A 25,000-nucleotide genomic window follows, 5' to 3' on the forward strand; every position below is an offset into this window, starting at 1 on the left:
CCAGAACACACACCTCGTTCTCAGACCAGCAGCCCATGGACACACAAATGGGCGCAAATGCATTTGCTATTTAAACAACGTGGCGCAGGACGTGAAAATGAAAACTGCGTCAGGCTGAAACTATCAAAAAACACTTGCGTTGCGCTTGCCGCTGCATTGTGCCGGGTGTAAGATAGGACCCTGAGAGTCTGAGCTCAAACACACAAACACACACTCACACACACACCACAGAAAACACCCAAAGCTGTCAAACAAACATCATTATTAAAGCAGCCTTTCCAGAACACTGAGCTCTTCTGAACACACACACACGTGAACAGCTTTTCAAATCAAAATTACCAGGACTACTCAAGGCCGAGTCAAGTCCAAGACCAGGACTAGTCGAGGCCGAGTCAGGTCCAAGACCAGGACCAGTAGAGACTGAGTCAAGTCCAAGACCAGGACTAGTAGAGACTGTGTCGAGTCCAAGACCAGGACTAGTAGAGACTGTGTCGAGTCCAAGACCAGGACTAGTCGAGGCCGAGTCAAGTCCAAGACCAGGACGAGTTGAGTCCAAGACCAGGACTAGTAGAGACTGTGTCGAGTCCAAGACCAGGACTAGTCGAGGCAGAGTCAAGTCCAAGACCAGGACTAGTCGAGGCAGAGTCAAGTCCAAGACCAGGACCAGTAGAGACTGAGTCAAGTCCAAGACCAGGACTAGTAGAGACTGTGTCAAGTCCAAGACCAGGACTAGTCGAGTCCAAGACCAGGACTAGTCGAGTCCAAGACCAAGACTAGTCAAGGCAGAGTCAAGTCCAAGACCAGGACGAATCGAGGCCCGAGTCAAGTCCAAGACCAGGACTAGTCGAGACCGAGTCGAGTCCAAGACCAGGACTAGTCGAGACCGAGTCGAGTCCAAGACCAGGACTAGTCGACCGAGTCGAGTCCAAGACCAGGACTAGTAGAGACTGTGTCGAGTCCAAGACCAGGACTAGTCGAGGCCGAGTCAAGTCCAAGACCAGGACGAGTCGAGTCCAAGACCAGGACTAGTTGAGGCCGAGTCGAGTCCAAGACCAGGACTAGTCGAGGCCGAGTCGAGTCCAAGACCAGGACTAGTCGAGGCCGAGTCGAGTCCAAGACCAGGACTAGTCGACCGAGTCGAGTCCAAGACCAGGACTAGTAGAGACTGTGTCGAGTCCAAGACCAGGACGAGTCGAGTCCAAGACCAGGACTAGTAGAGACTGTGTCGAGTCCAAGACCAGGACGAGTCGAGTCCAAGACCAGGACTAGTAGAGACTGTGTCGAGTCCAAGACCAGGACGAGTCGAGTCCAAGACCAGGACTAGTAGAGACTGTGTCGAGTCCAAGACCAGGACGAGTCGAGTCCAAGACCAGGACTAGTCGAGGCCGAGTCAAGTCCAAGACCAGGACGAGTCGAGTCCAAGACCAGGACTAGTCGAGTCCAAGACCAAGACTAGTCAAGGCAGAGTCAAGTCCAAGACCAGGACGAGTCGAGGCCCGAGTCGAGTCCAAGACCAGGACTAGTCGAGACCGAGTCGAGTCCAAGACCAGGACTAGTCGAGACCGTGTCGAGTCCAAGACCAGGACGAGTCGAGTCCAAGACCAGGACTAGTAGAGACTGTGTCGAGTCCAAGACCAGGACGAGTCGAGTCCAAGACCAGGACTAGTAGAGACTGTGTCGAGTCCAAGACCAGGACTAGTCGAGTCCAAGACCAGGACTAGTAGAGACTGTGTCGAGTCCAAGACCAGGACGAGTCGAGTCCAAGACCAGGACTAGTCGAGGCCGAGTCAAGTCCAAGACCAGGACGAGTCGAGTCCAAGACCAGGACTAGTCGAGTCCAAGACCAAGACTAGTCAAGGCAGAGTCAAGTCCAAGACCAGGACGAGTCGAGGCCCGAGTCGAGTCCAAGACCAGGACTAGTCGAGACCGAGTCGAGTCCAAGACCAGGACTAGTCGACCGAGTCGAGTCCAAGACCAGGACTAGTAGAGACTGTGTCGAGTCCAAGACCAGGACTAGTCGAGGCCGAGTCAAGTCCAAGACCAGGACGAGTCGAGTCCAAGACCAGGACTAGTCGAGGCCGAGTCGAGTCCAAGACCAGGACTAGTTGAGGCCGAGTCGAGTCCAAGACCAGGACTAGTCGAGGCCGAGTCGAGTCCAAGACCAGGACTAGTCGAGGCCGAGTCGAGTCCAAGACCAGGACTAGTAGAGACTGTGTCGAGTCCAAGACCAGGACTAGTCGAGTCCAAGACCAGGACTAGTAGAGACTGTGTCGAGTCCAAGACCAGGACGAGTCGAGTCCAAGACCAGGACTAGTAGAGACTGTGTTGAGTCCAAGACCAGGACTAGTAGAGACTGTGTTGAGTCCAAGACCAGGACTAGTCGAGATTGAGTCGAGTCCAAGACCAGGACTAGTTGAGACCGAGTCGAGTCCAGCTGAGACAGTCAAGACAGAGACAGAAAAAAAGAACTTGCACTTATTTACAGTAACGAACATAGTGTTAACTGTTGTCAACTCGCTTCTTCACTAGCCTACACCTCGACCACTGTGTGTGTGTGTGCGTGTGTTTATGTGTGTGTGTGCGTGTGTGTTCGTTAGAGGAGCCGACACATGACCCGTTTAATAGCACATTTCGGTGCCCATCGCTAAATAACACGTTCATATCGCAATGACACTGAAAATACAATTCATCTTCCAGCTCTATTTTCTAGCTTCATAAACAGACTCGAATGCACAGGCTAACTTTCACGCTCGGGTTGGAACAATGACTGACGCACACACGGAGCCAGGCATCTACCCGGCGACCAATCAATGCCTATTCTAGATGGATTGTGTATTAAACCAATAACGTTACCCTTTTCTGAACAAGTGCGCTCCATCAGTGGTTCTGTTTTTAAGGAGAAAAAAGCATATATTATTGCTGGACTCGGTCGAGACCATCTAGAACTCCGAGCCCGGACTTGAGTACCACAGCACGCCATAAAGCTTCATTGTGTTTTACATAACCCTAACCCTACTGTATTACAGAAACATCTCATCATCTTCAGTCTAACCCTAACCCTACTGTATTACAGAAACATCCCATCATCTTCAGTCTAACCCTAACCCTACTGTATTACAGAAACATCCCATCATCTTCAGTCTAACCCTAACCCTACTGTATTACAGAAACATCCCCTCATCTTCAGTCTAACCCTAACCCTACTGTATTACAGAAACATCCCCTCATCTTCAGTCTAACCCTAACCCTACTGTATTACAGAAACATCCCCTCATCTTCAGTCTAACCCTAACCCTACTGTATTACAGAAACATCCCCTCATCTTCAGTCTAACCCTAACCCTACTGTATTACAGAAACATCCCCTCATCTTCAGTCTAACCCTAACCCTACTGTATTACAGAAACATCCCCTCATCTTCAGTCTAACCCTAACCCTACTGTATTACAGAAACATCCCCTCATCTTCAGTCTAACCCTAACCCTACTGTATTACAGAAACATCCCATCATCTTCAGTCTAACCCTAACCCTACTGTATTACAGAAACATCCCCTCATCTTCAGTCTTACAGTAAGATCTGAGAAGCTCAATGGTCTTAATGAGATATTAACTGAATCCATCACTACAGTTTTTAAAGTCCCCATGAAATCAAATTCGACTTTTTTATATTTTTATGGAATATTGCAGTGTTTATTCTAAATGATTTATCGGTGCACTGCACATCATTATTGTGTTAAAAATCTTGAGTCAGAATAACTGTCACTCATGAGATCAGCCAATAACAAACCACAACCATCCAATCAATTCCCCACAGACACAATCAAGCCCCGCCCACATTCTGAAGGGCATCAGGTGATTCTCAGCTGTCCTGAGTTTGTGTTTATAGACAGAGATGCAGCTGACCTCAGACCAGCTCTACTGACAGATGCTGCTGATGATGATGATGATGATGATGAGAAGCAGGGGTCGCAACGAGCGCAGGATGTAATGCTGAGGGCAGGTTTCTGCTGTTCTCGTGTCACTGAAGCATCACTCTGAGATGAGAGCTGTGTGTCACTGATGAACTGGACAATAAAGTGTCACTGAGATGCAGGTCAACAATCATGAGCATCCGCTGAGATCTAAATTATGCATCACGAACATCCTGTTCATTAGAGGAAGACCAGATCCACGCGGAGCATCAATTCTTAATTCAAGGCCTGAACTGATGCTTAAGACGGACAAAAACACTGATGTAGTAGAGAACACACACACTCACACACACTCACACACACACACACACACACACACACACACCTGTGAGAGCGTCCAGTGGCTCCAGCTCTCTGCTGATGCTCACACACACACACACACACACACACACACACACACACACCTGTGAGAGCGTCCAGTGGCTCCAGCTCTCTGCTGATGCTCACACACACACACACACACACACACACACACACACACACACACACACACACACACCTGTGAGAGCGTCCAGTGGCTCCAGCTCTCTGCTGATGCTCACACACACACACACACACACCTGTGAGAGCGTCCAGTGGCTCCAGCTCTCTGCTGATGCTCACACACACACACACACACACACACACACACACACACACACACACACACACACACACCTGTGAGAGTGTCCAGTGGCTCCAGCTCTCTGCTGATGCTCACACACACACACACACACACACACACACACACACACACACACACACACACACACACACACACACACACACACACACCTGTGAGAGTGTCCAGTGGCTCCAGCTCTCTGCTGATGCTCACACACACACACACACACACCTGTGAGACCGTCCAGTGGCTCCAGCTCTCTGCTGATGCTCACACACACACACACACACACACACACACACCTGTGAGACCGTCCAGTGGCTCCAGCTCTCTGCTGATGCTCACACACACACACACACCTGTGAGAGCGTCCAGTGGCTCCAGCTCTCTGCTGATGCTCACACACACACACACACACACCTGTGAGAGCGTCCAGTGGCTCCAGCTCTCTGCTGATGCTCACACACACACACACACACCTGTGAGACCGTCCAGTGGCTCCAGCTCTCTGCTGATGCTCACACACACACACACACACACACACACACCTGTGAGAGCGTCCAGTGGCTCCAGCTCTCTGCTGACGCTCACACACACACTCAGTCTGCGGTGTGTGTTCGGGCCGGACGTGTGTTTTCTGGTCCTGATCCTCTTATTCAGACCCTGATGAAACCAGAGTCACACAAGCAGATTCCCGTTACAAGCCTGATTTCCTGAAGCTGGGATCATTTATCCTCAGCAGATCTGGGTCACATTCACTGGACCCAGATCAGCTGCTCTCACTCACACACACACACACACACACACACACACACACACACACACACACACACACACACTTCAGTGGCAGGAAGAGTAAGAGTGGTTCTGTTGTTTGCTCTGGTCATTAAAGCTCTACAGTAATGTCTCTGAGGTAAACAGTTCTCCTTACGGTTAGATATTAATACAGTCTAATGACCTGGTCTTTGAAAGCAAATCAACAACTGAAATTAATATGAGATTCATGGTACAAAACATCTTATATAATGAACTATGATAATAATAATAATTTCAATCCAATTGCTATATTTATGATTACTGAAATCCTTTGGCTACAATGTTTGTAAGGCTGAACACTGCTAAAGTATGAACAATTGGGCACTTATGTCAGTATGTGTATTGCTAAATATCAACATTATGTTCTAAACTAACATGGACTGATACAGTCAACTAATCTGAACGTTTTCCACTTTACCTATTTTCATCCAATAATCAATATTTACCTCATTGTCAGAGTCCTGATCATCTTCATGCTGTTTGCTCCCCTTTCTGCTGGATTTCACAGACTGAAAACAGATTAGATAGATAGATCGATAGATAGATCGATAAAAAGTTAATTGAAGTAATCTACCTATAAGATTATCTAGAAATCGTATAGTTAGTCAATCATTTTTTCAACAGAAAGTCTTACCTTGTCTTTCTTTGACTTATGCGGCATCATGAGTGACAGGATCATGAACTGACTGACTGAACACACATACGCGCGCGCGCGCGAGACCGCTGATTGACAGGTGCCAGTCACGTGATAGATGCCGCTCCATTTACGATTCAAAACCTCTATGTTCAAAACAGACTTTAGTTTAGGGTTCATGTAAGTTATTGTTTTGGTTTACTAGTCAGTATATTTAGTAAGTGAGCGACATGCTTCTAGACTAAATGCAAACGTTATGCTGCCTCAAGGGTTTTCAAGCAGTCTGCCACCTTATAATTATTATAAATTTGTGTTTCCATATGTAAGTGTTTATATTAGTATTATTATTTTTATTTTATATTTCATGTAATTTGGGTGTGATCAGGGTGTGATGCACGAGAAAAGCGATGACGCTAGGCGTATGACGCTTTTCGGCTTTCTGGGTAATGTAGTTCAAATGTCACGTTAACTCATACGCTTCCCTGGTGGAAAAACTACATATCACAGACTTCCGCGAAACAATAAAGTTTCCCGACGAGCCGGGCGCTGGTCATTACGGTGATGTGACAGAGTCCGTGATACAGCGCGATCTCTCTCACAGCTCACTCATCGGTTAATATCGGCTAATCTCGGCTCATTGCGCAGGGAAATGTCTGACAGTGGCGGGGGAGAGGACGGTGGCGGTGTGATGGAGGGTTCTGCTGCCGTACACACAGTGGCGGACGCCTCAGTCCTGCAGAAACACATCCGAAAGCTCGTGCCACTGCTCCTGGAAGATGGCGGCGACGCGCCCGCGGCCCTCGAGAGCGCGCTGGAGGAGAAGAGCGCGCTCGAGCAGATGAAAAAGTTCCTGTCAGATCCACAGATTCACTCGATTCTGGTGGAACGGAACGCGCTGAAAGGTTAAAAGCCGCATGATCATCAATTCATCACATCTTAAGGGTTAAAATCACTCACATGCGTTATTAAGCTCATGATTGCGATGTCTGTGTGCGGGTTTGCCGAGACTGTCAGTCGATTTCGTGATGTTTTATTGCATTATTATCGCAGGGTTTGTGTGGCCCCGCCCTGTTTGAGTCGCTCCTGTGATGTGTCAAAAATGAAAGTTTAGTTCATGTTTATTTTAGAAACATGGCTGCAAAGAGACTGCTTGAATTTGTGCTAAAATGTCAACAATAAGTGATCAATGCGCGTTCAGGGCGTGTTTGCTGCACTGCAGATCGGTGACGTCACGATCATCTGAGTAGGACAGATCGATTCCTCGATTTTAACCGGTATCGATTCTTAAGTCCCAGTCAGGAATCAATCTTTTAACTTTAGTTGTTTTTAGTTGATGCGTGAACAAATTTCTCTAAACATTATTTCTAGCTCATGCCATCACATAATCACAATAAGTTGTGTTAATTTTGATTTTAAAGTATCGTCTTTCATATTCTGTCAGTTTTATCACTAAATGTGTGTTTAATGTGTGTGACAGCTGAACCGATCATCTCTTCATCTTTAAGTTACAGCAGTAAATAAACATCAGTGAACATCAGAAGGAATGTTGAAATATTCAGAACTGATATCGATCATGTCTCATGTAATCCATCAATCAGTGTTTCAACCGCGGAAAGACGTCAATAAAACGGCTTGAGAACAATAATGTAATTTACCTCAGACATTTAACGACGATAAACTCGATAGTTAGCTAGTAAAATAACTCTAGAGATGATCATTCTGATAAATATGCGCTATACAGTATTCATTATATTTTTACTGAACTTCGCTTTGGGCTTAAACTGCTCTTCAGAAACGCTACGGGTGACGTCACACTCGCTACGTCCATATTTTATACAGTCTGTGATCATAACCTGTGATATTACAGTAATGCAGGGTTCCTGTAGCGCTCACAGCTTCAGTTTGGAGAGATTTTATGACTTGAGATAAATTGTACTGCATCTGATCTACAGTATAGTGTGTGCCGGTGTGCCTCATGATTACAGTGATTTACTCTAGCAGTGTAGCGTCGGGACGGAGCGAGGCTGTGCTCGTGTTTAGATGAATGTGCTCTTGTGTACTCCAGTAACACACAGCCTCACGTCACATGTCTGGCTTTAAATAACAGTCGTGTTGAATGTTAAATAAAGGCTGATTCATCACTAACAGCCGGTTGTCTCTTGTGATTGATGCAGAGGATGTTGGCGATGAAGGCGAGGAGGAGCGCGAGTGCATTTCCTACAGCGTTAGCATCGACATCCACTACGGGCTCAAATCTAACAGGTGACGAGCGTCAAACATGTGATCCTGATCTGTGTGTGTCTGCTAATGTGAACGTGATCCTGATCCTGATCTGTGTGTGTCTGCTAATGTGAACGTGATCCTGATCCTGATCTGTGTGTGTCTGCTAATGTGAACGTGATCCTGATCCTGATCTGTGTGTGTGTGTCTGCTAATGTGAACGTGATCCTGATCCTGATCTGTGTGTGTGTGTCTGCTAATGTGAACGTGATCCTGATCCTGATCTGTGTGTCTGCTAATGTGAACGTGATCCTGATCCTGATCTGTGTGTGTGTCTGCTAATGTGAACGTGATCCTGATCCTGATCTGTGTGTCTGCTAATGTGAACGTGATCCTGATCCTGATCCTGATCCTGATCTGTGTGTGTCTGCTAATGTGAACGTGATCCTGATCCTGATCTGTGTGTGTGTGTCTGCTAATGTGAACGTGATCCTGATCCTGATCCTGATCTGTGTGTGTGTCTGCTAATGTGAACGTGATCCTGATCCTGATCTGTGTGTCTGCTAATGTGAACGTGATCCTGATCCTGATCTGTGTGTGTCTGCTAATGTGAACGTGATCCTGATCCTGATCTGTGTGTGTCTGCTAATGTGAACGTGATCCTGATCCTGATCTGTGTGTGTGTCTGCTAATGTGAACGTGATCCTGATCCTGATCTGTGTGTGTGTGTCTGCTAATGTGAACGTGATCCTGATCCTGATCTGTGTGTGTCTGCTAATGTGAACGTGATCCTGATCCTGATCCTGATCTGTGTGTGTCTGCTAATGTGAACGTGATCCTGATCCTGATCTGTGTGTGTCTGCTAATGTGAACGTGATCCTGATCCTGATCTGTGTGTGTCTGCTAATGTGAACGTGATCCTGATCCTGATCTGTGTGTGTCTGCTAATGTGAACGTGATCCTGATCCTGATCTGTGTGTGTGTGTCTGCTAATGTGAACGTGATCCTGATCCTGATCTGTGTGTGTGTGTCTGCTAATGTGAACGTGATCCTGATCCTGATCTGTGTGTGTCTGCTAATGTGAACGTGATCCTGATCCTGATCCTGATCTGTGTGTGTCTGCTAATGTGAACGTGATCCTGATCCTGATCTGTGTGTGTCTGCTAATGTGAACGTGATCCTGATCCTGATCTGTGTGTGTCTGCTAATGTGAACGTGATCCTGATCCTGATCTGTGTGTGTCTGCTAATGTGAACGTGATCCTGATCCTGATCTGTGTGTGTGTGTGTCTGCTAATGTGAACGTGATCCTGATCCTGATCCTGATCTGTGTGTGTCTGCTAATGTGAACGTGATCCTGATCCTGATCTGTGTGTGTCTGCTAATGTGAACGTGATCCTGATCTGTGTGTGTCTGCTAATGTGAACGTGATCCTGATCCTGATCTGTGTGTGTCTGCTAATGTGAACGTGATCCTGATCCTGATCTGTGTGTGTCTGCTAATGTGATCCTGATCCTGATCCTGATCTGTGTGTGTCTGCTAATGTGAACGTGATCCTGATCCTGATCTGTGTGTCTGCTAATGTGAACGTGATCCTGATCCTGATCTGTGTGTCTGCTAATGTGAACGTGATCCTGATCTGTGTGTCTCTGCTAATGTGAACGTGTTGTTTCAGCCTGGCGTTGATCAAGCGTACGGGAGTCATCGACGCGGATAAGCCGATCTCCACTCAGGTGCGTGTTCTGACGCTCAGCGAAGACTCCCCGTACGAGACCCTGCACTCCTTCATCAGCAATGCTGTCGCTCCGTACTTCAAATCCTACATCCGGGAGTCTGGCAAAGCCGACAGGTAACGTCTCCTCCGACATCATTCCTGAAGGAGTCGCTCACTTCAGAACTAAAGTCTCCTGATGATGTACTCTCCTCCTCGTCATCCAAGATGTTCATGTGTTTCTTTCTTCAGTGGGAAAGAAATGCAGGTTTTTGAGGAAAACACTCCAGGATGTTCCTCCATATAGTGTCTTCAATGGGGTCCAACGGGTCGAAGGTCCAGATGTGAGTTTCAGTGCAGCTTCAAAGTCTCGACACGATCCAGCCGAGGAATAAGAGTCTGATCTAGACAAACCAGCCGACATTTTACAACTAAATAAACATTTATATACTTTTATCCACTAATGCTGGTCTTGCACTCGCTGTGATGCGACAAATTACCTAATCATTTTGAAAGGTCACGCATGGGGTCTTGCACGTCCACGACTTCAGGCTTTACGTAATCAGGTCACTATATGGAGAACAATCCTGGAGTGTTTTCCTCAAAAACCTGCATTTCCACTGAAGACAGAAACACATGAACATCTTGGAGATTTTAGTTCTGAAGTGAGCGACTCCTTTGAAGAAGCTTTACAACCAAAGACAGAAACTCCTCCAGTCGTGATGCGGATGTAATGGATCAACACGCACCAATGCTGTGTTTTCTAAATGTCATCATTTGTTAACAAACAAGTATTCATTACTTCAGTGAGCTCATTGCATCTGCATTCAATTATTACATTGTTTAAATTAATACATTTTTAGCTGTGTTTTTTTATTTTTTTATATGTACATTTCTGAAATGCGTAACTTACACAGTTTCCTCTGATATCAGATCGCTGTAATGTGGACGCATGAGTTTTCTGTGAAGCTGCTGTGAAACGATGTGTATTGTGGACAGCGCTGTACAGATAAACGTGAGTTGAACTGAATGATGAAGTGTGTGTGTGTTCAGGGATGGGGATAAGATGGCCCCTTCGGTGGAGAAGAAGATCGCGGAGCTGGAGATGGGGCTCCTCCACCTCCAGCAGAACATCGAGATCCCCGAGATCAGTCTGCTCATACACCCCATCATCAGCAACGTGGCCAAGCAGTGCTACGAGCGCGCGGAGAAGCCCAAGGTCACTGACTTCGGGGATAAAGTGGAGGATCCCAGCTTCCTGAACCAGCTGCAGTCCGGCGTCAACCGCTGGATCCGGGAGATACAGAAGGTGTGTGTGTGTGTGTGTGTGTCTTTCAGCGTTACCTGTGACGTTACTGTACTGAAGGACTGCTAGGGTAAAAACACGATGTGATGCATTAGTGATGACCAAAACTGCATATCACGGTATTTTTCTAAGTTATACCGGTTTCACCACATGTTCTCCTGAGTGAGAGAGGAAACACTGCAGTAGATTGGGTTAGAACGCCCCGTTTTACTGTCATGAGGGAATATTGTAGAAGAATCCACACTAGTGTTAATGCAGGTTTGCAGTGTTTATAAAGAGCACCAGCAGGAGGCGCTGTAGGAGATGCAGCGGTTTCCACGGTAACGGCTCATAAACGCTGCTTTATCAGGAAACATAAAGAAAGATTCTATTGAAATAACATTGAAACTTTTCCAAAGACCGTCAGTTCCCTTCAGAAACATTGATATAGAAACACCCACGCCGCGTTTGGCCTGTGAAACGGTCAGTGCTCATGTTTATTCACCGAGGTCAAAGCCTTTTAGAAAATCTATTAGTGGCGGAGGGTGTTGATATTGTGAACCAATGTATGGGAAACACTGTAATATAATTTGACAGCTATCAATTATAGTTTAACCTCTCCATCTTCACCGTCAGGCTCAGTAACACACACACACACACACACACACACACACACACACACACACACACACACACACACACACACACACACACACACACACAGTGAACAGGGAAAGACCCTCCTGTGGTTCCAGCCAGACTGATGCTTCATGTTCAGAGCGCACAGAGCGTTTGGTGACCGGAGTGATGTGGGAAACAGAAGCTCAACCGTACAGAACGTGCAGGATTGAGCCTCGCTGGTTCTCATGGGTCCAGAAAGCTTTGAGCGTCCGCTTACCAAATCTGTGTGTTCAACATTAAGCGTCAGTTTTGGAGAAATAGACTTTCAGTGGCTCTCTACGATTTCATGAAAAAATACCTTAATATGTGTTTCGAAAGTTTGAAATAGCATGAGAGCGAGTGATTTTTGTGTGAACTGTGTGTAAACAGAAATGTTGTGGTTTGAGCCTGAGGTTTGTGCTGCTGTGTGTGTGTGTGCAGTTGTTTAAGGTGTTTGTGCTGCTGTGTGTGTTTGCAGGTGACGAAGCTGGACCGAGACCCGGCCTCAGGAACGGCCCTGCAGGAGATCAGCTTCTGGCTGAACCTGGAGCGAGCGCTCAACCGGATCCAGGAGAAGAGGGAGAGTCCCGAGGTCCTGCTCACTCTCGACATCCTCAAACATGGCAAACGCTTCCACGCCACCGTCAGCTTCGACACAGACACAGGTGACCATTCAAGTCCAGCACTCCACTTAAAAAAACTCCCCCACTCCTCTTACCCGTGTCGAGAAGCCGGGAAAATACCGGAAGTGGTGCGTTCCACAGGGAGAGTTCAGAAACGCATTATTACACCGTTTACTAAAGCTACGCGATATATTTAAAACCATTTACAATCATAATATAGCATAGTGCTATTGTGAAATCACAAAGGCTGAGATTCAAATAAATATATCCTCTGTTTCCCACAGAGAAGCACAACGCTTTAATTATGTACATGTGTGCAGAAACTCCATTCCTACAATAACGCACAGCTGTAGGCACGCTCCTCGTCTCTAACGCTTGTGTGCGTGTGTCTCTCAGGACTAAAGCAGGCTGTGGAGACGGTGAACGATTACAACCCCCTGATGAAGGACTTCCCCCTCAACGATCTGCTGTCGGCCACCGAACTCGACAAGATCCGGCAGGCGCTGGTGGCCATCTTCACTCACCTTCGCAAGATCCGGAACACCAAATACCCCATCCAGCGAGCGCTGCGACTGGTGGAGGCCATCTCCCGAGACCTGAGCTCTCAGCTGCTCAAAGTGCTGGGCACTCGCAAGCTCATGCACGTGGCCTACGAGGAGTTCGAGAAGGTACGACCCGGTCCAGTTTGATAATAAAAGCATTTAGTTCAGTTAGAGAACCGACACTACAATTTAAAAACTGAACGTGTCTGCTTGATAAACCGTGAGCCGAAGGAGAGTCGCAGCACAGATCAGCAACAGGAGTCAGATCTCATTCATCACGAGAGCGAGGATCTGACTGACAAGATGATGCCGGAATATTTGGTGTCGAAGCGAAATGTAAAATTGCCTATTTAAGCGAATTTGTCATTGCACTGTTTTGTTGTTGTTTTTCTCTAAGAATAATAGGCTAATGAACTCACCATTCAAGCAATCCGCCCCCGAATTGGCGCTAATTTAAAAGTGAAACTAAAATGCGCACGGGCATTAATAACGGTGCGTGTCCACGGCTGCGGAGTGAGCAGAATGGAGCGCTCCTGTCGTAGGAATGATTTATGAATGCCCGTGCGGACGTGTGCATTTTAGTTTCGCTTTCAAATTAGCGATTTAAAAGCCCCCGCCGGTGATCCCGTACTACCGGTGTTACTACTGGTGTTGTCACACTTTGATTAACCGCTGGGAAAATCTTTAGTCACGTCCCCAGTGTAAGCGCTCTTCTTCTCCTCCACAGGTGATGGTGGCGTGTTTCGAGGTCTTCCAGACGTGGGAGGACGAGTACGAGAAGCTGCAGGTGCTCCTGAGGGACATCGTGAAGAGGAAGAGGGAGGAGAACCTGAAGATGGTGTGGCGTCTGAGTCCCGCGCACCGGAAGCTGCAGGCCCGCTTGGACCACATGAGGCGCTTCAGGCGACAGCACGAGCAGCTGCGAGCCGTCATCGTGCGCGTGCTCCGGCCTCAGGTGTGCAGTCTGAACGCGTGACCTCTGACATGACTGAGTCTTTATTAATATGAACATTAACATTTAAATGAGCTCAAAGGTTGGGGGGGTATTTATCTCTACCGTGCACAGATTACAGGCGTCATGGCAGCTTCACAGTAATAAGCTGGGGATATTTTGGGGATATTTAATTTTATCAATCAATAAATTCCACTAGAAACAAACCTTGTTGTATTATTTTAATTTCATACTGTGACGCTGCTTTGATACAATCTGTATTGTGAAAAGCGCTATACAGATATACTTGACTTGACTTGACTTGACTTAATAAACAATCAATGATGCAAACATTAGATATGAGATGAATTCAGATTCAGCTGTATTGTCTTTTTAGAGCTGCTTTAGTCGTTCTTCAGATCAATTACTGTGTTGATGTTGCAAAATGCATCAATTAAACAGTTCAGTTCAGCTATAAGCAGACAGTAGTGTCATTAGATGTGAAGTAAAAGCTCACGTTTGGATTTCCCATAGTCTGAGTTGAATGATCAGTTGTATGAAAGCTAATAATGTGATGTAAAGACATGCGGTGCGTCCAGAATCACACCCTGTCTGAGTAGGTACGACTGAATTTGAATTTACTTTGCGAACGTAAAAAATGTTCTATATCGTGTGAATATAGGTGTAATTAATTAAATTCAAGTGTGCTACATCCGGCATGTTGTTATTGCGCATGACTTTGCCTGCTCTTGTCTTTGCAGGTGTCTGCCGTGTCCCAGCATGCTCAGGGAGAGACCGCAGAGCCGGCCGATCTGAAGGTGGCCGAGGTTCTGTTCGACGCTGCGGACGCTAACGCCATCGAGGAGGTCAACCTGGCGTACGAGAACGTGAAGGAGGTCGACGGCCTGGACGTCTCCAAGGAGGGAATGGAGGCGTGGGAAGCGGCCATGAAGCGCTACGACGAGCGCATCGACCGCGTGGAGACGCGCATCACGGCCCGCCTGCGCGACCAGCTGGGCACCGCCAAGAACGCCAATGAGATGTTCCGCATCTTCTCCCGCTTCAACGCCCTGTTCGTGCGCCCGCACATCCGCGGAGCCATCCGGGAGTACCAGACGCAGCTCATCCAGCGCGTCAAAGACGACATCGAGTCTCTGCACGACAAGTTCAAGGTGCAGTATCCCCAGAGCCAGTCCTGCAAGATGAGCCACGTGCGAGACCTGCCTCCCGTCTCCGGCTCCATCATCTGGGCTAAGCAGATCGACCGGCAGCTCACGGCGTACATGAAGCGCGTGGAGGACGTGCTCGGGAAGGGCTGGGAAAACCACGTGGAGGGTCTGAAGCTCAAGCAGGACGGCGACAGCTTCCGCGCAAAGCTCAACACGCAGGAGATCTTCGACGACTGGGCCCGAAAGGTGCAGCAGCGCAACCTGGGCGTGTCGGGCCGCATCTTCACCATCGAGAACACGCGCGCTCGCGGGCGCACCGGCACCGTGCTCAAGCTCAAGGTCAACTTCCTCCCCGAGATCATCACGCTCTCCAAGGAAGTGCGCAACCTGAAGTGGCTGAGCTTCCGCGTGCCGCTAGCCATCGTCAACAAAGCCCATCAGGCTAACCAGCTGTACCCGTTCGCCATCTCGCTCATCGAGAGCGTGCGCACGTACGAGCGCACCTGTGAGAAGGTGGAGGAGCGCACCTCCATCTCGCTGCTCGTGGCCGGCCTGAAGAAGGAGGTGCAGGCGCTCGTCACCGAGGGCATCTCGCTCGTCTGGGAGTCCTACAAGCTCGACCCGTACGTCCAGCGGCTGGCGGAAACCGTCTTCAACTTCCAAGAAAAGGTAGATCTGATCCAGTGGCGTTCACCAGAGGTCGTATAGGTCATACTAGTTTTTGCTTAAAGGTGAAGAGCCAACTCTGTGCATGTTTTGTGAGATCCCCCTCTCTGTTAAACATATTTTATTGGACTGTCCTGGTTTTAATACTAGCAGAATGCTCTACTATGAAGTTATTTCACTTAAGGACTTATTTAGTAAGATTAAGCCTGAGAAGGTTTTGGATTTTGTATCATATGTTAATTTAAAAAAAAAAAAAATATATATATATATATATATATATAATATGACTTGATGTGTTTGTTTGCTTGGCTTCATTGTATTTAAATGATATTTGTATTTTTGTAATTAAATTTTTGCCAAGAAAATAGCCTTAGATTCTGACATGGCATTAAATAAAACAATCAATCAATCAATCCAAGAAAAGGTCGACCAACCCGAGACCAGGAAACCTAGAGCACCAATCAGGCATTTGGACACACACACACACACACACACACACACACACACACACACACACACGCACGCGCACGTTATTATAATTGCTTGCATTTTTGACTAATATTCATCAAAATGATTCATCGGAAACCGATTTGACATTAAGATTTGTAGGCCTAATCTGTGGTTATAGTGAAACCTAATACGGACACTTTTTGTGGACTACTTAAAAAAGTTATGCAAATAAATGTTTTGGTTCTTATTTCATCATCAGTTCAAAAAAGTTAATTGTGACTTTATCTCACATTTCTGACTTTTGTTTTCTCAGAATTGCGAGTTAAAAAGTTTAAACTGTGAGAGAGTTGCACTTACCTTTTGTTGCCAATCGAGCTTCCAAACTATAGAGTGTTTTTGTCATTATTACTTTAATTCAGTTCACAGTGACCAAGATCAGAACGCTAACGGCCATGATAGAGTTTAAAAGAAATTAATAACTGATATCAGCGAATCAGAATCATTCCTAAATACAGTCATGTGCCCTTACTTCGGCTGGTAGTGTGAATGCTGCATTTACTGTCAGGGTGAGAAGAGATGTGAATGGCACATGTTGACTTGTGGGTATTTCCCTCTTAGGTGGATGATCTTCTTCTGCTCGAGGAGAAGATTGATTTGGAGGTGCGTTCGCTTGAAACCTGCATGTACGAGCATAAGATGTTCACCGAGATCCTCAACCGCATCCAGAAGGCCGTCGATGACCTGAACCTGCACTCCTACTCCAATCTGCCCATCTGGGTCAACAAGCTGGACATCGAGGTGAGCCACTCACTACGTCACCTTTCATGGACAGTAACGCGTTACAATGTTGCAATACTTCATAAAAAGTAACTAATTATGTTACTTAGTTTATTTTTGTGGAAAGTAATGTTACAATTTTGCTACACCTTAAAATGGTAACAATTAGTTACTTTTTATGGAAAGTAATGTTAGAATATTGTTTTACTTGATGAAAAAGTATCATTATGTCTGTTACTTTTTATGGAAAGTAATGTTAAAATTGTAACAATTAGTTACTTTTATGGTAAGTACGTTACAATATTGTTACTTCATTAAAAAGTAACTAATTATGTTACTTTTGTTAATTATGACCTTAACCTGCACTCGTACTCTAATCTGCCCGTCTGGGTCATAAACTGGACATCGAGGCGAGCTCTGCTGGTCTGTCCGCGGGCTCGTGTCACTCACATGTGAGCGTTTCGTCCGTAGATCGAGCGTATCCTCGGGGTGCGTCTGCAGGCGGGGCTCAAGGCCTGGACGCAGGTTCTCCGGGGACAGATGGAGGACAAGGCTGACGTGGACATGGACACGGAAGCCCCTCAACTCAGTCACAAGCCTGGAGGAGACCCCAAGATCAAGGCAAGACATTGTTGTGGAGTTTTGAGCTCATCTAGTCTTATTTCTATAGTGCTTTATACAAAACAGATTCAAAGCAGCTTCACAGTAAGAAACAGGAAAATTATAACAATCAATGATGCAGTTATTCAGATCAATTCAGTTCAAGTTTCATTCTCGTCTGGTAGTGTCAGTGCATTCAGAGATCATATTAATCGCCAGCTACAACTACACTGATTCCTAACTTCACTCTGAACTGTTGTCTTTGTCCAAACAGAATGTCATCCATGAATTGAGGATCACAAACCAGGTCATCTATCTGAACCCGCCGATTGAAGACTGCCGCTACCGGCTCTACCAGGAAATGTTTGCTTGGAAGATGGTCATTCTGTCTCTGCCCAGAATCCAGAGTCAGAGATATCAGGTTTGTGTTTGCTCTGCGTCTGCTTTCAGTTTCCCGCACCTGCGCTAATGTTTGCTCTTTAAACAGGTCGGTGTTCACTACGAGTTATCCGAAGAGGAGAAGTTCTACAGGAACGCTCTGACCCGAATGCCCGACGGTCCGTCTGCACTGGAGGAAGCGTATAACGCTGTGAAGGAGAACGTCTCCGAGGTGGAGCAGTACGTCAAGGTAGCGTCTTCCCTTTGAGTGAGCGAGTGTGCTGTGTCCACACGTGAACCGTGTGACTGACCTCGTTTGGTCCTCAGGTGTGGCTGCAGTACCAGTGTCTGTGGGACATGCAGCCCGAGAACATCTACAACCGTCTGGGAGAAGATCTCAACAAGTGGCAGGCGCTGCTGGTGCAGATCCGCAAAGCACGAGGAACGTTTGACAACGCAGAAACCAGGAAAGAGTTCGGACCGGTCATCATAGACTACGGCAAGGTCAGAAGATAGCGGCTCAGTTCAGTCGTGAGGTTTCTGGCCGTAAACTATCGGTGTTGCTCCCTTAAGAGACTAACTCATTACATTACTTTTAATGGAAAGTAATGTTAGAATATTGAGTTACTTCATAAAAATGACCTAATTGCATCACTTTTTATGCGAAGTAATGTGTTACAATACTGTTACTTCATTAAAAGTAAAACTTTTTATGGAAAGTATTGTTACTCTTTAAAATTATAACATTTTTAGTTACTTTTTATGGAAAGTAATGTTACAATATTGCATTACTTCATAAAGTATCAAATTATGTTACTTTTTATAGTAAGTAATGTTACAATTTGTTACTTCATAAAAGGTACCTAATTACATTCATTTTTATGCAAAGCAATGTGTTACAGTATTGGTTTACTCCTTGTAAAGGTAACAACTAGTTACTTTTTATGGAAAGTAATGTTAAAATATTGTTACTTCATAAAAGGTACCTAATTACATTCATTTTTATGCAAAGCAATGTGTTACAGTATTGGTTTACTCCTTGTAAAGGTAACAACTAGTTACTTTTTATGGAAAGTAATGTTAAAATATTGTTACTTCATAAAAGGTACCTAATTACATTCATTTTTATGCAAAGCAATGTGTTACAGTATTGGTTTACTCCTTGTAAAGGTAACAACTAGTTACTTTTTATGGAAAGTAATGTTAAAATATTGTTACTTCATAAAAAGTACCTAATTACATAAATGTTTATGCAAAGTAATGTGTTACAATACTGCGTTACTTCATAAAAAGTATCAAATTATGTTACTTAGTTACTTATAAGGATAGTAATGTTACAATATTGTGTTACTTCATAAAAAGTAACTAATTATGTTACTTTTTATGGAAAACAATGCGAGGAAATATTGCGTTACTCTCTAAAAGTGTTTATTTTATCATGTGATCTAGGTTCAGTCCAAGGTGAATCTGAAGTACGACTCGTGGCATAAGGAGGTGCTCAGTAAGTTTGGACAGATGCTGGGCAACAACATGCAGGACTTCCACTCTCAGATCTCTAAGGTGTGTGACGAGCTCTGGCTCATGGGAAACAACATGTTTATGTGCTCAAGTGAATTAGTCTGAACTTTTCTACGGTCTTCCAGTCTCGTCAAGAACTGGAGCAGCACTCGGTGGACACGGCCAGCACCTCTGATGCCGTGACCTTCATCACGTACGTGCAGACGCTCAAACGCAAGATCAAGCAGTTCGAGAAGCAAGTGGATGTGAGTGCAACGACCTGGTCTAGATGTGTGAATCTGTGCGTGTGTGTGATGATGTCACTGAAGCCTCTGGTCCGTGCAGGTGTTCCGCAACGGCCAGCGTCTGCTGGAGAAGCAGCGCTTCCAGTTCCCGCCCTCCTGGCTCTACATCGACAACATCGAGGGGGAGTGGGGCGCCTTCAGTGACATCATGAAGCGCAAAGACACGGCCATTCAGCAGCAGGTCGCCAACCTCCAGATGAAGATCGTGCAGGAGGACCGAGCCGTGGAGAACCGCACCACTGACCTGCTGTCCGACTGGGAGAAGACCAAACCAGTGGGGGTACGTGTGGGGGGGTGTTCAGGTGTACTGTGTGTACGTGTGTGTGTGTCTCAGGGCAGGTGAAGGGGTGGTCAGTGTTTTCCTCTGAGAGTGTGTGTGTGTGTGTGTGTCTCTGCAGGGCAGTCTGCGTCCAGAGGAGGCGCTGCAGTCGCTCACGATCTACGAGGGCAAGTTCGGGCGTCTGAAGGATGACCGGGAGAACTGTGCGAAGGCCAAGGAGGCGCTGGAGCTGACGGACACGGGTCTGCTGAGCAGCAGCGAGGAGAGGGTGCAGGTGAGGTCATCACTTCACACACCTGTGTCACTGTGGACATGAACGAGGGTCGCTCAAATCATCATTCTGGTTCACGATTCTTATTTTATTTCAGACACATATTAAAGGTAAAGGTTTTTACGGTGGAGGTTCTGGATTTTGCTTCCTATCACTCCATGATTCAGAGAATACTGACAACACACAGAACAAATATTTCATCACCATGTTTTTAGGAGTGAAAGCTTATAGTCAAACCGCAATTATATCTGGTGTCAATCATTTTTTAAATTTTTTTATTAGTGGGTGCAAAACTCTTCATACAGAGACTACCAGTGACTACCAGTGACTACCAGTGACATTTACAAACATTGGGACCAAAAATGATTCGGACTCTTTGAGCTTTGAGTGTTTTTTCTTTAATTGCTAATGCTCTTTTTACACACAGACTGAACACAATGAAGCATTGCTTGGTGATTGGTTGAGCTAAACTGGTATTATCTAATTGTGTAGTTAAATTTAACAGCTGACAGATATTCAACATAATTCATGTGTGAGACAGTCTAACAGAAGGACGGACTAAACCTCGTAGCGCTCTGCTAACGTGTGTGTGCTGTTTGTCCGGCGCCTCGTAGCGCTCTGCTAACGTGTGTGTGTTTGTCAGGTGGCGCTGGAGGAGCTGCAGGATCTGAAGGGCGTGTGGTCCGAGCTGTCGAAGGTGTGGGAGCAGATCGACCAGATGAAGGAGCAGCCGTGGGTCTCGGTGCAGCCGCGCAAGGTTAGCCCGCGCCCGTCGTAACGCTTGACGCGTGTCCGAGCGTTAGCTTCACTGACTTGTGCTCTCGTTCCCTACAGCTGCGTCAGAATCTGGACGGGCTCCTGAACCAGCTGAAGAACTTCCCCGCTCGCCTGCGCCAGTACGCCTCGTACGAGTACGTGCAGCGGCTGCTCAAAGGCTACATGAAGGTGAGCCGGTCCTACACGCTAGCAGACGCTCATGCTAGTGAGGAAACGTTGAAACCTTTGCATTGTTTTGTCAAAGTCACATGATTTCAGGAAACCAGGCTTTGTCATTACGGTTTCTAAACGTTTTGCTGATGTCAATGGTTCGCCACTTGGGGGAGATGATCTCTGTGAACCAGTTTCTGTATGATTTATACCTGATCTCAGATCAGTTTTATAACGTTTTAATGTTCAATAAAAAGAGTTGTAGTTAATGGTCTTTTATTGGGCTGATTAAACCAGCTTTTTATTTTCAGTTTAATAAAATAACACGCATTATAAACACACTTCATGATTAATGGGATTAGATGATGTGTTCATTGAATAAATTAAAACTTGCGTAAAAACACCTTTTGCACGACTTGCTGATGTCCAGGTGAACATGCTGGTGATCGAGCTGAAGTCGGAGGCGCTGAAGGACCGGCACTGGAAGCAGCTGATGAAGCGTCTGCATGTGAACTGGGTTCTGTCGGAGCTGACTCTGGGCCAGATCTGGGACGTGGACCTGCAGAAGAACGAGATGGTGGTGAAGGACGTGTTGCTGGTGGCGCAGGGAGAGATGGCCCTCGAGGAGTTCCTCAAACAGGTGATCACACACACACACACACACACACACACACATATGCAGGGTTGGGGAAGTTACTGTGAAAAATAATGCAACACAATATTGTGTTACTCCCTTAAAAAGTAACTAATTGCGTTACTTTTCTTCCACCTGAGCTGAGCTTGTTTTGTTATAACAAAAAAGCTACATTTTGGGGCAAATGTAAAGACTCTTTCACACCAAAAGTGAAATAATCCTCAGGCTGAAGGAAATGTAGATTCTCAAGAGGAAGAGGAAAGGGTTGCTCATGGTTTCACTGAATCATCGAAGCTCAGAATCAAGTACATTGCTCAATAAAGTGAGATTAAATGCATAAAAAAATTGTTTTATTTAACATTTAGTTATTGGAGGTTTGCGTATTATTCTGATTCTGCGTTTCACTGGTTTTATTCATTTTGAGGAATATTGAATCTTTTTTTTGTGCAAGTGAGAGGAGTAAATGCACACACACATTTAGTCTAGAACTACAATAACATCATGTTTATACACACACACACACACACACACACACACACACACACACACACACACACACACACAACGCCTCTGCACTTCCATTTGTCTCAACATAGGGACAGGAGAGCTGTCAGTCAATGAATGTGAAAAAGTAACTAGGATATTTTGTTGTAAATTTAGTAGTAAAGTAATGAATACTTAAAGGTAATCTGATTACATAACTCGAGTTTCTTGTAATGAGTTTCCCCAACGCTGACGCTGTGTCCTCTGGCCTGCAGATCCGTGAGGTGTGGAACTCGTACGAGCTCGATCTGGTCAACTATCAGAACAAGTGCCGTCTGATTCGTGGATGGGACGATCTGTTCAACCGGGTCAAGGAGCACATCAACAGCGTGTCTGCCATGAAGCTCTCCCCGTACTACAAGGTAACACTGATTCCAGCTCGTCATTCGAGCGTTTCCACTCTCAGTACGGCTGGGACTCTTCTGCAATCCCACGACTCCATCCTTGATTTGATCCCAAAGTTCAATTCGATATAGAATTTAAATTTTATTCAAAATGGAGAATGGAGCCGCGGAGAAGTGAACAGCATCTGCTAGTCGCGTCTGCGCTCTGATAGCGCTGGCTTCTCCGCGGGTGATGACGTGGAATTTATGTGATATTTGTACTTTTGTAATTGAGTTTTTGCCATGAAGATGGCTCTGAATGCTGACACGGCATTAAATAAAGTACTCTGAATCTGTTTGCTTGGATTGATTGTATTAGTATGATATTTGTATGTTTGTAATGGCGTCTGAGACCTGGCATTAGCTGAACCGATGTCTCTCTCGTCAGGTGTTCGAGGAGGACGCTCTGAGCTGGGAGGACAAACTCAACCGCATCATGGCGCTGTTCGACGTGTGGATCGATGTGCAGCGCCGCTGGGTTTACCTGGAGGGCATCTTCACCGGCAGCGCAGACATCAAACACCTGCTCCCCGTGGAGACCCAGCGCTTCCAGAGGTCAGAGGTCAAACACAGCCATTACACTAGTGTGCTGCAGATCTCAGGCTGGGGACTGAACATGTGACCCGTGTGTTTTACAGCATCAGCACAGAGTTTCTGGCTCTGATGAAGAAGGTGACCAAGTCTCCTCTGGTCATGGACGTCCTGAACATCCAGGGGGTTCAGAGGTCGCTGGAGAGACTGGCTGATCTGCTGGGAAAGATCCAGAAGGCACTGGGAGAATATCTGGAGCGAGAGCGCTCGTCTTTCCCCAGGTCAGACGTTCACGGCATCAGCCGTTCAGTAGAGGAGAGGATCATGGGAATCCAGCAGAGAACAGATGATAGTGGCTTTGATTAGTGTTCACTTTAGCCAGAACTGAGGAAAGGGTTCGGGACGCACCGATAATTCTCTATATTTGAAAGCCGGTATATTGGCAGATAAATCTAAATACAAATTATTACAAAAACAAAAGTCTCACCATTAAAACCCATGACACAAACAAACACAAAAGTTCCCAGACGTCTCGTCAACCTAAGCCGGACTAAACACATACAGGATCGGTTGACTAAATAGGACTGAAGTCAGCTGACAGAGTGAGCGCTAGTTAGCGTGATGTCTAGGAAGGGTTAGCCGACGAGTTAGTGACAGAGAAACTGCTTTCAGAATTGTGCATTAATAGTTATTGTGTCGCCATGTCACGCTAACGCTAAACACTCGTTGGGCTCGCTGCTGTGTCCTGCAGGTTCTACTTCGTGGGCGATGAAGATCTGCTGGAGATCATTGGCAACAGTAAGAACGTGGCCAAGCTTCAGAAGCACTTCAAGAAGATGTTCGCAGGAGTGTCCAGCATTCTGCTGAACGAGGACAGCACTGAGGTCCTGGGCATCTCGTCCCGGGAGGGAGAGGAGGTGCGCGCGTGCTAGCCCACAGATGACTAGCCTGTTCATAGTGCTTTATTCAGATCCTTCCCTCGTGACACAGCTTCCCCTCGCGGGTCAAAGTGACCCAAAGCCCTAAAATTATACTTCACAGAAGAAAGCTATTTAATTTCAAAATAACTCAATTTCATGCATAACCCTTTTATTTCAGCTTTAAATATCTAACATTGGGCGTCTTTGCCGACGTCTTGTGGAATATAATAATATAATATTTTATAATAATAATAATAATATAAGATGATATTTCATGACTCTAGATGGGCTTATAGCTCTATATGGAGTAAATGAGCTGTTCCTCTGGGTCCTAAAGCCAGTTTCTCTTCAGTGTGCATCAGATACACATGTAGACGTTATACAATAATTTTTTGGTAAAGTTTTAGCATTTTTAGTTTGAATTTTGAGCATTTTTATGGTTTCCTGTGTACTGAAGCCTTCCTCACATCCCTAAGGGTCAGATTGAGCCGAGAGGGAAGGATTTGTTACCTTTTTTTTTTTTTTTTTTTTTCAACCACAAAACTCCTCGAATCCGTAATTTTTTTTTAGTTTTTGTGTGTATTCATGTTTCAAGTGCGACAAAAGTTTTTAAAAAAAGAGTTTGGGGTGAAAGTGTCCCGAGGGAAGGACGAGTAAAGCTCACAGTGATGAC

The 25,000-nt window shown here is 46.0% G+C and overlaps 1 protein-coding gene across 2 annotated transcripts in view; it reads left to right on the top strand.

Annotated features, from left to right (window-relative positions):
- Positions 1 to 6,577: 6,577 nt before the first annotated feature.
- Positions 6,578 to 25,000, top strand: part of dync1h1 (dynein, cytoplasmic 1, heavy chain 1) — a 60,096-nt gene continuing 41,673 nt past the window's right edge. For both annotated transcript variants that reach the window (XM_084392598.1, XM_084392599.1), the window contains exons 1-24: positions 6,578 to 6,927; positions 8,200 to 8,287; positions 9,920 to 10,093; positions 11,009 to 11,264; positions 12,379 to 12,565; positions 12,920 to 13,191; positions 13,793 to 14,020; positions 14,758 to 15,834; positions 16,900 to 17,079; positions 17,530 to 17,679; positions 17,933 to 18,079; positions 18,146 to 18,286; positions 18,364 to 18,540; positions 19,486 to 19,596; positions 19,680 to 19,799; positions 19,879 to 20,118; positions 20,237 to 20,392; positions 21,033 to 21,146; positions 21,224 to 21,334; positions 21,747 to 21,956; positions 22,709 to 22,855; positions 23,265 to 23,431; positions 23,515 to 23,688; positions 24,159 to 24,324. In XM_084392598.1, the coding sequence (XP_084248724.1) occupies positions 6,675 to 6,927; positions 8,200 to 8,287; positions 9,920 to 10,093; positions 11,009 to 11,264; positions 12,379 to 12,565; positions 12,920 to 13,191; positions 13,793 to 14,020; positions 14,758 to 15,834; positions 16,900 to 17,079; positions 17,530 to 17,679; positions 17,933 to 18,079; positions 18,146 to 18,286; positions 18,364 to 18,540; positions 19,486 to 19,596; positions 19,680 to 19,799; positions 19,879 to 20,118; positions 20,237 to 20,392; positions 21,033 to 21,146; positions 21,224 to 21,334; positions 21,747 to 21,956; positions 22,709 to 22,855; positions 23,265 to 23,431; positions 23,515 to 23,688; positions 24,159 to 24,324 (5,046 nt within the window). In that variant the 5' untranslated portion in view covers positions 6,578 to 6,674. The remainder of the gene's footprint in view (positions 6,928 to 8,199; positions 8,288 to 9,919; positions 10,094 to 11,008; positions 11,265 to 12,378; positions 12,566 to 12,919; positions 13,192 to 13,792; positions 14,021 to 14,757; positions 15,835 to 16,899; positions 17,080 to 17,529; positions 17,680 to 17,932; positions 18,080 to 18,145; positions 18,287 to 18,363; positions 18,541 to 19,485; positions 19,597 to 19,679; positions 19,800 to 19,878; positions 20,119 to 20,236; positions 20,393 to 21,032; positions 21,147 to 21,223; positions 21,335 to 21,746; positions 21,957 to 22,708; positions 22,856 to 23,264; positions 23,432 to 23,514; positions 23,689 to 24,158; positions 24,325 to 25,000) is intronic.

This window comes from Rutilus rutilus, assembly GCF_951802725.1.
Source record: "Rutilus rutilus genome assembly, chromosome: 21".
NCBI lineage: Eukaryota > Metazoa > Chordata > Actinopteri > Cypriniformes > Leuciscidae > Rutilus > Rutilus rutilus.